Raw genomic sequence first — 15407 nt, 5'->3', positions numbered from 1 at the left:
GCTGTACAGATGATTAAGTGAGAAAACGCAGCGTGCGCACACACACACACTTTTTTTTAACTTAAATTATTTGTTCCATTTGCTGTGCATAGGTTGGACAGTATGTTAACAAAGATCCATCTAGGCCGTATTCTAAATATCCCAGGTAGATATTCTTGGAGCACCTTATACTTTCCCTGCACGTTGCTTGTCATTGTAATTTAATGAGTTGCATACGTGCAGTTATTTGCTCACATACTGGTGTCTTTTCTTCACCAGGCTGGAAGTACCTTCTGCTTCTACCTCAGACAGTAGGTGGGTGGGAGATGTGGGTAGAGCTCAGGGCCTGAATAAACCCCATTGTGGAAGGCAAGAAAGACCGTTGGCTCCTCAGGCCCCCACTACATTAGGAGGAGGGAAGGTGGGTATGAAATGAGCTTTGAGGGACTGTGTTTGGCTGTGAGTGCAGCATGGATGGGAAAGGGGGTTGTTGCGTCAGCACAATTGTCCTAGCGCTGCTCTTACTTGGGAAGAACGTGGTGTTGAAAAGCCTGAAGGCTCAAGATAAATGTGGAGAGTTCTCCTGTTCCTGTTTTCTTTATTCTGTTTCGCTTTTGTAAGCATATACTTGTCAGTTAGGCTGAAACTGAACAAAACAGCTGCTAAATATGGTTCTAAGAGAAATAACATTTTGGTCTTTTTAAGGCCCCTGAGTTTAGAGTAAGCACAGTCACTTGGCAGATGTCAGTAGGGAATCCGGGGGTAGGCAGTCATTCTGGGAGCCCGATCAGCCATCCGTGTTCAGCTGGGGTCTGTTTCACCCTGCTTGAGGACGGTGAATCAAAGGAAAGGTCTGCCACAGAATGGCTATGTCTTTAAGAGGAATTTGGGGAAAACGGGGTCTAGAGTCTGTTTAAGCCATTGTTCATGATCCCTCCCAATGTCTCTCTCTTAATTTCATTTTCATTTGGGAGGAATATATGACATCTTTTATGAGGCTAAGGAATAGTCATCCTAGTTTGGGATTTAGTCTAGAGATGTTATTTAGGGTCATGATAAATCCAGTATCATTCGGGGGACCTGGAAGAATTAAAGCATAACTCAGTGACTATGCATATTAACCTCTAGAACTTAAATCTCTCCACCCAGCTGTGAAGTCAGGCTTAAGCTTGCCACTGTTGTCTGAATTCTTGAATTTCAACTGACAGAAGAGAAAATTTATTGTAACATCCCAGGAGCCCCAAAAGTTAACGTGTCTTCCCAAGAGTCTCACTTATTTCTAAAGAGACATCTGTATGCACATAAATATCTGACCCAGTTTACTAAGTAAGTATTGATGTTGATTAAAAAACAATAGGTTTTCTTTTCCTGGTTTTATTCGTTGAAAATATATGAAATACAGACTGAATTTTCTGGTGTCTTTTTTGTTTGTTTGTTTGTTTGTTTATATATTAAATGAACTCTTTTTTCAAAGAAAAAAAGGAAAGAAGGGGGTTAATATTTATGGACATCCTATTGTGTATCAGGCCCTGAGCTAGTCTACACACTTCCACACTCCTCAAAGTAGCCGTGTGAGGAAGGTAATTTTGTCCCCATTTTAGAGATGAAGAAACTATGACTCAGAGCAGATACGAAACTTGCCCAAGGCTGGAGAGCCAGCAAATGACAAGTCAAGGGTTGGGAATGTGGATTCCATGAAGCTGATGGAGCACTCAGTGGTTAAGTGCCAGGGTTTGGTACATGTTCTGGCTCATCTACTCATTGATGGTGTGACTTGGACCAAATGCTTAATCTCTCTGTGCCTCAGTTTCCTCATCTGTAAAGCAAAGACAACAGTAGTATCCACTTGATAGAGCAGTGGTAATGAAATGACCTAATTATGGAAAATGCTTAGAATAGTGCCTGGTACATAAATGCTCATGAGATGTTAGCTATCATTATAAATTTTATGATGATAACTAACTAAATTTGCCTTTATCAGTACTTGTTAGAAAGTTACATTTCTTTCATGGAATAGCTCGCCTTTTGAAATGTTGTAGTTACATTTCATTATGAAATAATGTAAACTACTCTACCTTGGAATTAAATTTTCTTTTCAGCCTCCCAGCAAAGGTTATGATCTGAATAAAGGCATGTGTAGCCAATAGGGATTCCCGACTTTGGTAAATGTCAACGGTTTGCTCTTTTCTCCTTGGTGTATGTAATCTTCTTTCCTGCTGCCCACCCTGGCTTTAGGAGCAGCTAAGCAAATACGGGAGGGAGAATTAAGCTGATTCTTGTCTCTTAGGTTTCCTGTCTTTGTAACATGATCATTAGGAACAGCATCTTCCCCGTGTTGCATTGCACCGGGCCGCATCCTGACAGCCCATCTTCGCAATGCACATGAGGCCCAGCTTGCACCAATGGGCTTTATGAATTTTCTTCAGAGCTGGGAATACCGTAGGAGCTTTGCATGGGACCATTTTGTGCAATGGAGAGCGGGGTAAAGGGGATCGAGGGGACAGTGGCTGGGACAGCTTGCCTAGATTGAAAAAGGAAGGACCTAGGTTTGCTAGACCTTTGGCTCCACGTTCTGATCCCATTTTTGGTGACTTTCTTTCTTTTTTTTAAAAAATATATTTTATTGATTTTTTACAGAGAGGAAGGAAGAGGGATAGAGTGTTAGAAACATCGATGAGAGAGAAACATCAATCAGCTGCCTCCTGCACACCTCTCACTGGGGATGTGCCCGAAACCCAGGTTACATGCCCTTGACCGGAATCAAACCTGGGACATTTCAGTCCACAGGCCGACGCTCTATCCACTGAGCCAAACCGGTTAGGGCTGGTATAGAGAATTGGGAATGAGACATCATATGTTGTAGAGAATTGGGAGTGAGACATCAACCTTATTCAGTAAATAGCTATTGCTAGCAGTTATGTGCGGGACACTGTGCTAAGTGCTGGGAAATACTAAGATAAATATGTTACAGTCCCCCACGCTCAGGGCATTTGTAATTCATCAGAGGAGAGAAATGGAAGAGGGTATAGTACTATGCAAAAGCGGTTATCATAGAGCTTACGCACAACATGCTTTAAGTGCAGAGAGGCGGTGGTACTAACCTGAGAAAGGCTTCCCAGAGGAGGTGGCAAACTGGGTTTTCCAGGATGGGCTTGCCTGTTAGAGAATGGCATAATCTTGGCAGACAGATGGTATGAACCAAGACACCGAGACATGACCGAGTGTGGTGTGTGAGGGAAATGGCAGGTGGTCTGAGGTGGTTGATTATAGGACAAAATAATGGAACACAAGGCTGAGAACGAAAGGTGGGCCCAAGAATGAAAGGATCTTGGTTTCAATTTGGACCACATCATGTAGAATTTTAAAGCATGGCGTGTTGTGTTTAGAAATGTTTATTTTAGAAAGATCGGCTTGAAGGATAGAGTGAAAGGAGGGAAGAACTGAGTGAAAGTAAATAGTCCCAGCAAGAGATGGTGAGTCCTGCTCATGTGAATGGAGTGGAGTAGATGGATACGGTGGGTATCTTATATAACAAAAGCCCAGGGACCTAGTGGGGGAACAACCAGAATGACCAGTTGACCAGTCGCTATGATGTGTACTGACCACCAGGGAGCAGACGCTCAACGCAGGAGCTTCCCCCTGAGGGTCAGTACGCTACCACAGTGGGAGCGCTGCTTGGCTGACCATGATGAGCAGCTGCTCCCGCTACAAACCCCTGGCCAACAGGCCGGAACCCGGGCTGCGTTCTTTGCCTCCTCGCCCCAGGCTCCTCCTCCTTGCTCCCTGCTGCCTCCTCCGGATGCCCACAGGCCATGCAGCACCACCACCAGGCTCACAGAGCTGACCCCGGAGGCTGGGAGGTGGATTCTTGGCCATCGCAGGATTGAGGCCTACTCCACTGCCTCTCAGTGCTATTGTCCCTGGGCTTGGCCCCTACTGGGTCCCCTGGAGAGGCGAGTGCTCCAGCTCCACGGAAGATGCTCCAGGGAGCAGCCACTCAGAGGGTGGGTCCACAGCTACTTGGCAGACTGGGATGAGCTGCGCTCCCACAGTGGGCCGATACCCACAGGCCATGTCCCCCACCAGTGCACGAATCCCGTGCACCGGGCCTCTAGTTTGGAGATAAAGTCATTAGCACATGAACAACCTACCTTTAAGGTATGGGCAGAAGAAACAGAATCTCTGAGAGAGACTGAGTGGTGTGTTGGAAGACAAAGGAGGGGATATGTTTTCAACAACCGTGTGGTACTCAGCAGTATAAATGCCTCAAAAGGGACAACTAGGACAGGACTGATTAAAAAACAACAACACACACACACTAAAAATAGGAGATTGAAGTCATTGGTGACCATTGGGAGAAATTATAGATGAGTCTTGAACAGCACGAGGCTTTGGGACACTGATTCTCCCATGCGGGTGAAAATCCATGTATATCTTTTGACTCCCCAAAAACTTAACTACTAGTAGCCTACCTTTGACTGGAAGCCTTACTGATAACATACACAAATGATTAACATGTATTCTGTATGTTATATGTACAGTATACCATATTCTTACAGTAAAGTAAGCTAGAGAATATAAAATGTTAAGAAAATCATAAGGAAGAAAAAATACATTTATAATATTTATTTAAAAAAATATGCATGTAAGTGGACTCATACAGTTCCAGCCTTTTTGTTCGAGGGTCAACTGTACATTTAGAGTCCTATAAGAGTGTAAAAAACAGCTGAATGCTTACCATGTTCAAGTTCTATCACTATTCCTCAAGAACATAACTAAAAATTACATGCATTTGTGTAAGGGAATATTCACAAACATCTAGCTCTCCTGGCACTTAGATTGGGGGTAGAGGAGAAGAAAGCTCATGGTCAGTGCTAAGTTCAAGTGTCCCTGAACAATACCTCTGCCTTCTGCTTTCTAGGGTCTCCAAGAGCCTCTTCCTTGCAAATACCATGACTCTATCATGCCATTTTGCCTTATTACTGCCAGCATGCTGTAAACATAGATGCTTATAGATTCTCTTCTAGTTCCAAACTGTTACTCATTTCTAGCTATGATGCTTGTAGTGGATGCTGCTGTATGTCACCCAGATGCCCTCTCCACAACTAAGGCCCTCATTGTCCACCTGCTGGGAACATAGGCAGGTAGGGATGGTTCTCACCTGGGAATTGTCCTCAGCTGAAGCATGTTGCTTCCCCCAATATTATAACCTCTGGGAGTGGGTTGGAGGACAGCCTACAATGATGAGTCAATGGAGGTAGGGTAAAGTCTCCCCTGCCTCAAGGTAGGATAGTTTTGAAGAGTCATCCCAGACTCATAGCTCCTGTGCATCCCAGTTGAACCCTTCCGTCTGCTCAGTCAAGTCCTTCTCCCTTCACTCCCCCACTGCGCACACACCAACAGACTCCCTCTGGGTAAATCTCAGAGATTTTCAGAGTCTATCTCCTGGGGAACCAACCTAAGTAGATGATTGTTTTCAGTTTGGTTGCTTACCCAAGAGGGGACGCCAATCAAAGTCTGCAGTCCCTCTGACCTTTGCTTCTGATCCCCGTGGACATGTCCAGTGGAGGAAGCCTCTCTCCCAGTAGCTGGAACGAAAGTCAGCATTGAGCCTCCTTGGCTCCGATTGGTTGGGCCATATGCTCAGTATGGACTATTCAAGGAAGGAAAGAGCCGAGAAGTCAGCTGCTCAGCTCCTCCAGAGACCTAACCATTAAACCCAGCCCTGAGGAGGGATCCATGAGGTGGGATGACCCCTGGGTGTAGAAGCTGGTCCCAGCTCTGCACCCTGTTTCTCTCCCCCCGCCCCTATGCTCTACACCTCTATTACTCTTCCCACACTCCTTAAGGCAGCTAGTAGTCATCGTCCTGCATCGCCTTTCTCTCGTTCATTTTTTTTTTTTTTTTTTTTTTTTTTAGTGAGAAAAATGAATGTTGAAAACACAATTGAGATATTTCAAGCAAATGTAGAACCTCCCTTGAAATTTGTTGCAGAAACAGCACTGAGCAAACAAACTACTGGGAAGCACAGCTTAGAAACAAACAGCAGCTGCCACCATTTGTGGGCTTCTTTTTTCCTTTTCCTCATTTGTTTCTAATTCGTTTTCAATAAAACCTGCTGCCTAGTAGTTGAACAATTTTTCTTTCCTATCCTGAGGCCTCACAGGTGGCCTTGATCATGTCTTTTAGTGATGGGGTCTCGGTAGACAGAGCTTTCGGCCCTTACGGTGTTCTCCTGTTCCCTGGTTCCATCTGGAAAGGTGTCCACACCTCCCTGACCAGATGGGGTTTAGCTGAAACTTCTGGACGGTTTGATCTGTCGGGACACGAGTCTGCAGTGTGGTTTCTTGCCCTTCTGGCTTTATAATAATGGATAACGCTAATTCCTATTTTCTCAGTGACTAAGTGCTTCAACTGTTGGGGTTTTTTGTTTTGCATTTATTTTCTATGTGGACTCTTTGAAGGCACATTGCAAAGGGCTTTTCTTGGGCCTGATTTACTTAAAAACTGTAACTTTAAAGAAGAATTGTAATGTGTCACATTCAACTCATTTGTTTCCTTCCTCACGAGTAGCAGCCCGAAGCAGCCCTTCTTCATTTCTGTGCTGCTAATGGTGTGAAATTCCTCATCTTAAATGTTATTATTGGATATTAATTGATGGCTGACTATGTTCAAGGCGTGGCGCTGGACCCTCACTGTTCTTCACCAGAGCTCTGCTAGGTAGATGCCATCCCGTTTTATCTGCTCACAGACTAAATTGCTCTCCGGGGTGTCCCAGGGTCCCAGCCAGTTGTGGCAAAGCTGGTGTTCAACCCAGATCTGTCTGAAGCCCCAGCTTAGGCTTCCCCGTTCCATCTCAGAGACCGTAATAATATGTGGCAGCATTCTCATAACAAAAGTGTTGACTAGCTATAGTCATGCTTTTAGGCCAGAGGTGGTAGTCTTTTATTTGTCTTTCAGAGTTTTTTTGGTGTTTTTTGTTTTTTTTTAAGTGAGTTGTTGCCTAACATTTAAAAATTAGGTGAAGGTCTGGGGTAGGGTGGGAACTGGTGGAGTGGAGCAATGGGGGGACATATGTAATACACTGAACAATAAAGATCAATTAAAAAAAGAGGCAATCTCAGATTAAACAAATTGTTCCGTTTTTCTTTAAAAAAAATCTTTAGACCTGGCAATACTGTGTTCATAGGTTTACAGTATAATTGTTCCAGCGACATAAAATTTACCCCCCAACCCCACCCAAAGGAGACCTGACTTCTTCAGTTTGCCACAGGCCTCAGCAACCCTACTTCCTGCTTAGGCCATTTTCTGGCCCCTGTGGATGTGTAAGTCTGTCATTCTTGAGTTAGGCTTTTCCAGAAACAATTTCTATCCAGTTAGCAATCGGTAGAGGTCAATGTCAATTTCTGTCTCTGAGTTGAATGTTACAGCCTTTGATTTTTCTTTTCAACATTTTGGGATAGTGATTCAGTAAGAAGAGCCTCAGTTGTTCAACATTTGGTGAGCATTCTAACATTTAGCTGACACTGAGGATAGGCAGACACATTTGGTGGTAAGAACCTGCATAATTTCCCCATTTAGTTTGCATTCTAATGCCTGCAGGTATTCCTCAGGTACTGCAGGAGCTGGAAGCCACCTGCAAAAGGGTATTTTGCAGAGGTGGCATCCTAGCGAGGGGAGATGAATCCAATACCACTTAAGGGGGGGCAGGGGTGTTACTTCCACAGTGACCACCTAGGTAAGGAGAGTACCACTTTCTTGACTGCCAGTGTTCAACACAATAAGCAGTGCAGAATTTTCAAAGAGGAAGATCTCAAAAATTAGAACCCCAAGATGATCAGTCTTTCATTTTATCTATTTTCTTTCAATTAAATCTTTATTACTGAAAGTATTTCATATCCCCCCCCCCCATTAACCCCTTCTAGCCTGACCCCATTGCCCATCCAAGGCCTTTATCACCCTCTTGTCTGTGTCCATGGGTTATGCATATATGCATGCAAGTTCTTTGATCTTTTCCCACCCACCTACTTTCCCCCACCTTCCCTCTGAGGTTCCACAGTCTGTTCTATGCTTCTATGTCTCTGGATCTATTTTGCTCATCAGTTTATCATGTTCATTAGATTACACATATGAGTGAGATGATGTGATACTTGTCTTTCTCTGACTAGCTTATTTTGCTTAGCATAATACTCTCCAGGTCCCTCCATGCTGTCTCTAAGGGTAAGAGATCCTTCTTTTTTATTGCTGCATGGTATAAATGTACAACAGCTTTTTTATCCACTCATCTACTGATGGGCACTTGGGCTGTTTCTAAATCTTACCTATTGCAAATTGTGTCTTGATGTACCTGCAAGTGTATTTCTATTTGGCAGTGAGAAATGTAAGTTGTTGTTGTTTAATTGTTTTAGTGGAAGTCATGTCTCTTTTTATCTGATTTTAGCACATCTCATAGAAATGTAAAATAGAAACAAAATATGGATTTTGACTAATTTCATAGCTGCAACTGAATTAAAGTTTAATAGTATTCAATATTAACACATCAGAGCCCCAAAGCTAAAGTTGTTATTTATTTGTGTATGTTAAATAACTATTTGCTTTTAATTAAGACAATGCCTGGAATATTGTTTGAATTTTTATGGTTTGTTTATTTTCTTTCAGGATCCTGCAGGGATCTTTGAATTGGTGGAACTTGTTGGAAATGGAACATATGGACAAGTGTATAAGGTAAGTTCAGTTGAGTTTGAACATGGCTTATGTGTTGTTTGGGTTCATGAATGCTGAGTTGCAGTGCTGTCTGTTCTTGCTCATATATGCCTCATAACAGATTGAAAATGAAATAATATACTGTACTTGTTAGTTGACTCTCCACCATTTTAAATATATGTGTAGTCCCATTGCCTAAACTGGATTCTGGGATTCAGGCCTTTCCAGTCATTATGTATTACAGTGTTTATATCTGACACATGTCTGCATATTTGAAGTTCTTCAGGTGGTTAGTTTCCTTTACTTTAATCATTGCCAGACTGGTTTTCAAAGGAGCAAAGGATGCCATTTACTTTAGAAATTTAAGCTATTAAAGTATCACAGCTGGAAAAGTAGATTTGTTATTGGCCTAGGGCATGAGTTAAATGAGTTTGGTGAACAGTGTTAGGAGAAAACTGGCTACCTCACAAAGGCAAAGGCCTAATGCAGCAATGACGTTTTACAAGATACGAAATAATTAAAAGTTAAGGTTGAGTTAAGATTGAGCTGAGGAATAAGAAGTCCTTCTTGCCCTTTTACTAATTTCTGCTTAAACATTCTCCCCCAAAATGCTTTTAAAAGCATTTTACTGTTCCCCCGTAAGCGATCTAAAAAATGGTTGTTTAAAATGTGGGTTGATTCCCTTTCTGATTATCAAAAGGAAATGGAAATGAACTGTTTTTAGACTAAAACTCAGGGGGTTTTAGTGAATAAGCTATTGAAATAACTGCCTTCAAAATAAACCAACTGTTTCCTTATGATTGTTTCTAGGGAAATATCCCATCATTTTCCTGAGTGGTAGTGATATCGGATGGCATTTCCATTACTAATTATCTCTTGTTTTATTTTTAAAAATACTTCTCTGAGGCCTAAACTTCAGTTAGCTGATTCAAATAATTGTAGAAGTCATCCGGATAATAAGATTTCTAATCATATAGAATGTCAAGTATATACATACAAATATGTAAACATATTTTGTATATGTATGTATGTACTTAATATAGTAATTTTGAGAATCTGGTTTTTAAAACACAATTATAAACAGAATCATATTTCAACCTTTATTTACTGGGAGGTAGTACCCTTTGGTGTTCACTCCAAGGGAAAATTTTCTCTTGTAAGAAACCATTATTTCTTAAAATGTCAACCCTCTGCAGTGAGACAGAATGTAGTCTACCCAAGATGTTCGATTGACGTTGATTCTGTCTGACACAAGAAAGAAATGTGTCTCAGCAAATGCTTTTAAATACTTTCAATGATGATAATTAGGTTGGAAGATTGTATTATTGCATTTTGGGAAATTGGATTGAACTTGTGAATTAAAGTGAACTAAGGAATTAAGCTCTGATTTAGGCAGAAAATTACTTCTGATTTGCTATCAGGATGGAGGAGCAACTCTGTAGCATGCTGTTGGTTTCATGGTGCCATTTCTTAGAGCGATTCCATTGTATTGTGCTTCCCACCTATAGAGTACACATTTGTGGGATGATCCACAGCTTTGTCCACGAATCCAAGGGGTAGACTGTACACTCTTGCAAGAGAAGATAACAAAGAGGTTCAATTTGGGGTGAGAAGGTTTGGAAAATCCAGAATTATCCCTAATACCTTGTACCTGAAAACAAAGAGAAAACAAATGGCAAGAGGTCTCAGATCTTTTTAGAGAAGCAAGGCTTTTCCCAATCATATTGTTAACATTATTATTCTAAAGGGTGCCATTCTCTTAGTGGTTGATACAAAACTCGGGCACCTCTCAAGCTGAGACTGCAAAGAATGGTCATGGTGAACCAATTGGACATTGTGACAGGAGACTTGGTCTCCTTCTCTAACCCTAGGTATTGTTTTGTAGCATCACAGCTTTTCTGTGCATTAGTCAAGTGAGAATGTAGTTAGAAATAACTCCCTACCCAGTTAAGGATTCAGTTTTTAGACAATCCAGATGATACTAGGTGGCACTCGCTCATGAACAGAGACACCTGGGTTTCCTGAGCCACTAATCCAGTTCTGCTGTTACCTTGAATTCTAAAGGATTAAAACTTAATAAAGTAGCAGAATTTGAACTCACGTGTGTGAACCTAAAGAAAAATAACTTAAGAAGTGATTGTTTACATTACTAGTTACATTTAACTTTTATGGACTAGGTATATTTCTAAAATACTGCTGGCATAAATAGCAATTGTATAGCTCTACGAAGAGATTCCTATACAAAAATACCTCTATGATAAATACTTCCTTTATATTAGGTATTAGACCTTTGATTTTAATTTTTTTGTAAATTGGCTTTCGGTGTCCCTGGATTTCACATAGTAAGGTATAATTTTATGAACAATTATATGGACGTAGTCTTTATTTTATAGAAAAAATCATTATAAGCTGTTCTAAGAGGGTAATAATTTAAGTCAATTTACAAGTAGTTTTTAAGAAACAAAACGTATATGTAGGTATTAAGAGACTATTTCCTAAGGTATATCTGTATGTAAGCCACATACATCAGGATGTGGAAATATAAGTATTTTATGTAAAGGTCATTTAGTAATGATTAGCTTTTCAAAGTAGCTTCTCCTCTTACTTCTAAGTCTAGCTTGGTCTGTCTGTTTGTGGAAGGCTAGATTTGTTTATCTTTAGCATTTTGGTCCCAGGTGGTCAAGTGGCAATTCAGTATCTGTTTTTTACTTTATTTATAGGATAGAATACAAAATTATAAAGAGTAGTGATTCTTCCTCAGGAGTTTTAATGAGGAAACCATCTTCCTGGGCTCGTGGCTCCCATTAAAAAACCAGCCAATGAAAGGACACCTATCTGTTTGTTCAATATTTTGGCTGTTTATTGGGATGCTACCTATTGGGAACTAATGAAATCCCAACATGTTTTTGTTAAAACAGTAATTATTTTAATAATTTGAAATAATGGTAAAGTGTTTGTTATTAAAACACCATTAAATCGTAGCTACAGATTTTAAAAATGAATGTTATCTATCCCATATCTTAATTTGCCCTTTAGTCCTGGGTGTCAGTATGAATCAGGAAGTTGGTATACTCCAGTATAGCTCAGGTTTCTCTTGAAATTTCCTTAAGGTTGTAAAAGAGGCCATCTTGATGGTTATAGTGTGTGTGAGAGAGAGCACTGTGTGTGTGTGTGTGTGTGTGTGTGTGTGTGTGTGTGTGTGTGTGTGTTTTCAAAGGATTGCAAAGGTCCTCTTAGATTACCTAGTCCCATGGTCGGCAAACTCATTAGTCAACAGAGCCAAATATCAACAGTACAACGATTGAAATTTCTTTCGAGAGCCAAATTTTTTCAACTTAAACTTCTTCTAACACCACTTCTTCAAAATAGACTCGCCCAGGCCATGGTATTTTGTGGAAGAGCCACACTCAAGGGGCCAAAGAACCGCATGTGGCTCGCGAGCTGCAGTTTGCCGATCACTGACCTAGTCCAATCATTATGATGTCAGCTGTTTATTCAACCCATCCTTGATCACCTCCAGTCATGTGGAGCTCACTATCTCACAGTCGGTCCATTTTCCTGCAACTCGTTTTGAATGTTCATTATCATACTGAATCAAGATTTAGGCTTCCAAAAATCTTTACCATACCCTCAGAGCTATCTAAAAAAATAAATCCTCTTCGCCAAGAACAGACTCCTTTGGGTATTTGAAGACTTCTCCCTACTTCCTCCAAACACATACTTGTGTCTCTTGCTTCCTAGACAATGTAACCTCAATTGCCTAATTAATTCCTCATATGCCACAGACCTGAGGCCCTTCATTATCTTGGCTTCTGTCTTGAAACTATTCTAATATATTAGTAAAAATAATGCTTTATACTTTTACATAGTTTTCTACTTCATAAAACATTTTATACCTATTATCTGACTTTTTATTTAATTCCTATAATAATTTGAAGAGAACCTTGTTCTCCCCTTAGACTCTTTATAGTTAGAGTTCCCTCTGCCTAGAACACTTTCCCCCAACCCTCTTATGACTGGGTATTTCTCCTTCAGGTCTCAGCTTGAAAGTTACCTTGTCAAGGAAACCACTTTTCATCCTTATATCTAATACAGCCAACCACCCCCTCTGCCTCCCTCCCTCACAGACTTTATCACATCAACCTGTTTTATTGCCACTCTCTGAAATTACTTTACTTCTTTGTTTATGTACATACATATATAAATAATTTCAATACATAAATAAAATAAAAATAAGGGTAGGGACCTAGACTGTCTAGCCATCACTGTATCCACAGTCTGGAATATAATAGATGTTAACCATTGTAGGTCCCAGAATTGATCTTTATTTTCCTTAATAATTATTTTGATACGAATTCCCAGTTTTTTCAGTATTTCCCATAAAACATCAGTCTGCTTACTTCAGAAAATGCATATTTGCACAAAAGTAATCAACAAAATGCTCTACTTGTTTTCTTATAGTGGGAGGTGGATATTGAGTTTATATTAAATGGATTGTCAAATAGTCTGTATAATCAAGATCCATGCTGGAATTTTACAAAATGTGGCAAATCCGTTTTCTGGGATTCAGTCTCCTGGCAGAGATTCTCAAATTTGAGTGTATAAAATGAATATTTGGGAACTTATTTAAAATGTGGATTTCCAGGCCCAACCTCTGAAATTTTGATTCAGTAGGTCTGGGATACGGTCCAGGAATCTGCACATTAATTAAATATTGTATGGGTTCATTCTGATGTTCAGGGCCCTGGGGCCACAACTCAAGAAACTCTGTAAAAATGATTGTAGATTATTCCGTTGTAGGGCTGCTTGAATGAATGCTCATTTTAACACGTTTTGTAATCATTTACTTTAGGATATCCACGATGCTTCCAACTGACATAAGCTGAGAAAAGTATAAAAGCATAAAGTCTTGACCTGAGATGTGATGTCCACCAGTTCTGACGTACTCATTCAGAGATTTGACTCCTGGTGGTTTTATTTGACGTGCTGTGATTACAGTTTAAGGTTGTTCCTGAATAATTGAACTCAAGATCTGAGAATTGATATGGTCAAAGCTGACCTGGTATATAGAGAAGAATCTGAAACTGTTGTATTAGATTTTCTCAAATCTGAATATTGTGATCTCGTAGTTAACTTTCTGTTAATGTAGGACAAAGCTTTTTAATTGTAAACTTATTAATAGTCCTGAAATGGAGGCGATTCTATGACATACTTGGAATGCAATGTAGCTTTTCATAGTCTGTTCTAATGAATCATGAATTATACCATTCACTTATTTGTTAAGGAATGAATATGGGAGAATGTTGTGTTTCTTAGATAATAGTGGCATTTGTTTTTTAATCAAGAATTTCCAATATAGAGAATACAGTATTTCACATTTGTTTAGAGCCAATGAAAAAGACTCTATGCTTTGTGTGGAAATAATGCAGAGCCAATTGAGATGGTTCCTACTCTACAGAAGTGTGCAGTCAGATTATCTAATTAGTACTCTGAGTGCCTACTGTGTGCTAAATGTTTCCATATGTATTGTCTTAGTTATTCCTTGAGATTTTTTAGGGGAGGAAATGAAAGGATTTATAAAACCATATTATTATTGCAAGGCAGAGTTTCTCAACCTTAGCACACTTGACATTTGGGTCAGGTAGCTCTTTGTGGTGGGAGCTGTCCTGTGCTTTGTAGAATGTTTAGCAGCATCCCTGGCCTCTACCTATGAGATGCCAGTTAACACCTCAAAGTCCAGACATTGCCAAATAGCTCCTGTGGGGCAAAATTGCCCCCAGTTGAGAACTGCTTCTCTAAGGATAAGACACACTAGCAAAACTCTTAAAATTAATGTGCAAACAGAGGCGGTGGGAGTGTAGAATATGGAGCAATTAATGTTGCCCAGACAGAGTGGGGACCTGAATGGATTGTGGGAGGGGGATTTGGAAAAAGCTTCGAGGCCTTGGCATTTGTACATCTTGGATTGTAATTTAGCATTTGCATAAGCGGAGAGGAGTGTAATAAAAAGGAGTCTGGAGCAGGGCTGAGCTGGATTGCCCATCTGGTTCTGCTTCATTCTAGTTGTGTGAAGACAGCCAATTTACTCTGAATCTGGACCTTTTCCTGTTAGTAAGAGTATAGTGGAGGGTTATGAAAACTGAAGTGTACTGTATGTGGAAACTCTCAGCCAGTGCCTGACACATAGTAGGCACTCAGTCAGCTTTTCTCCTTCCTAACACATGTGCCAGTGGGAACCTGGTTTACCAGTTCTTTCCAGGGTCTTGTTTTTGTAGAAGTTTATAGGATCTGAAAGAAGCATTCAGAGAAGATGAAGTCAGAACACACTTACCTTTGTGCTTCACCTTCCACCTTTGCATTCTTGGTATTTACGTAAGCTCAGAATTGCTTTATTTATATTAAATCCAATGCTCAATACTGCTAATATGGCATTTGATGATTTACTTGCCATTTAGGTATTATAGTTGGTCTTTAGTGTTAAAAAAGGCCAATTTCTCAAGAATTTGTAAAGAGAAAGTAGATTATTTGAGGAAATAAGAAGAAGAATTGATTGTAGCACATTAGAACTTAGCAGAGTGAGTGATTTTAAAATAATTATACATTTTACAAATTTGGCGGAGGGGGTGGGGAGAATCAACACTATTTCATTTTAAGGTAGTACAGGTTCCAAATAGAAAGCCTGTACTATGACATCTGGAAGGAGTGTGGCCTTATTTAGGGGGCTA

The 15407-nt window shown here is 40.3% G+C and overlaps 1 protein-coding gene across 2 annotated transcripts in view; it reads left to right on the top strand.

Moving 5' to 3' along the window:
- The window catches only part of TNIK (TRAF2 and NCK interacting kinase), a 344761-nt gene that overhangs the window by 75455 nt on the left and 253899 nt on the right, over positions 1-15407 (top strand). For both annotated transcript variants that reach the window (XM_079766830.1, XM_079766831.1), the window contains exon 2: positions 8638-8703. In XM_079766830.1, coding sequence (XP_079622956.1) covers positions 8638-8703 — 66 coding nt within the window. The remainder of the gene's footprint in view (positions 1-8637; positions 8704-15407) is intronic.

This window comes from Cnephaeus nilssonii, assembly GCF_951640355.1.
Source record: "Cnephaeus nilssonii genome assembly, chromosome: 3".
Lineage (NCBI taxonomy): Eukaryota > Metazoa > Chordata > Mammalia > Chiroptera > Vespertilionidae > Cnephaeus > Cnephaeus nilssonii.
Note: the sequence above shows the minus strand (reverse complement) of the source record. Positions and strands in the feature narration are given on the sequence as shown.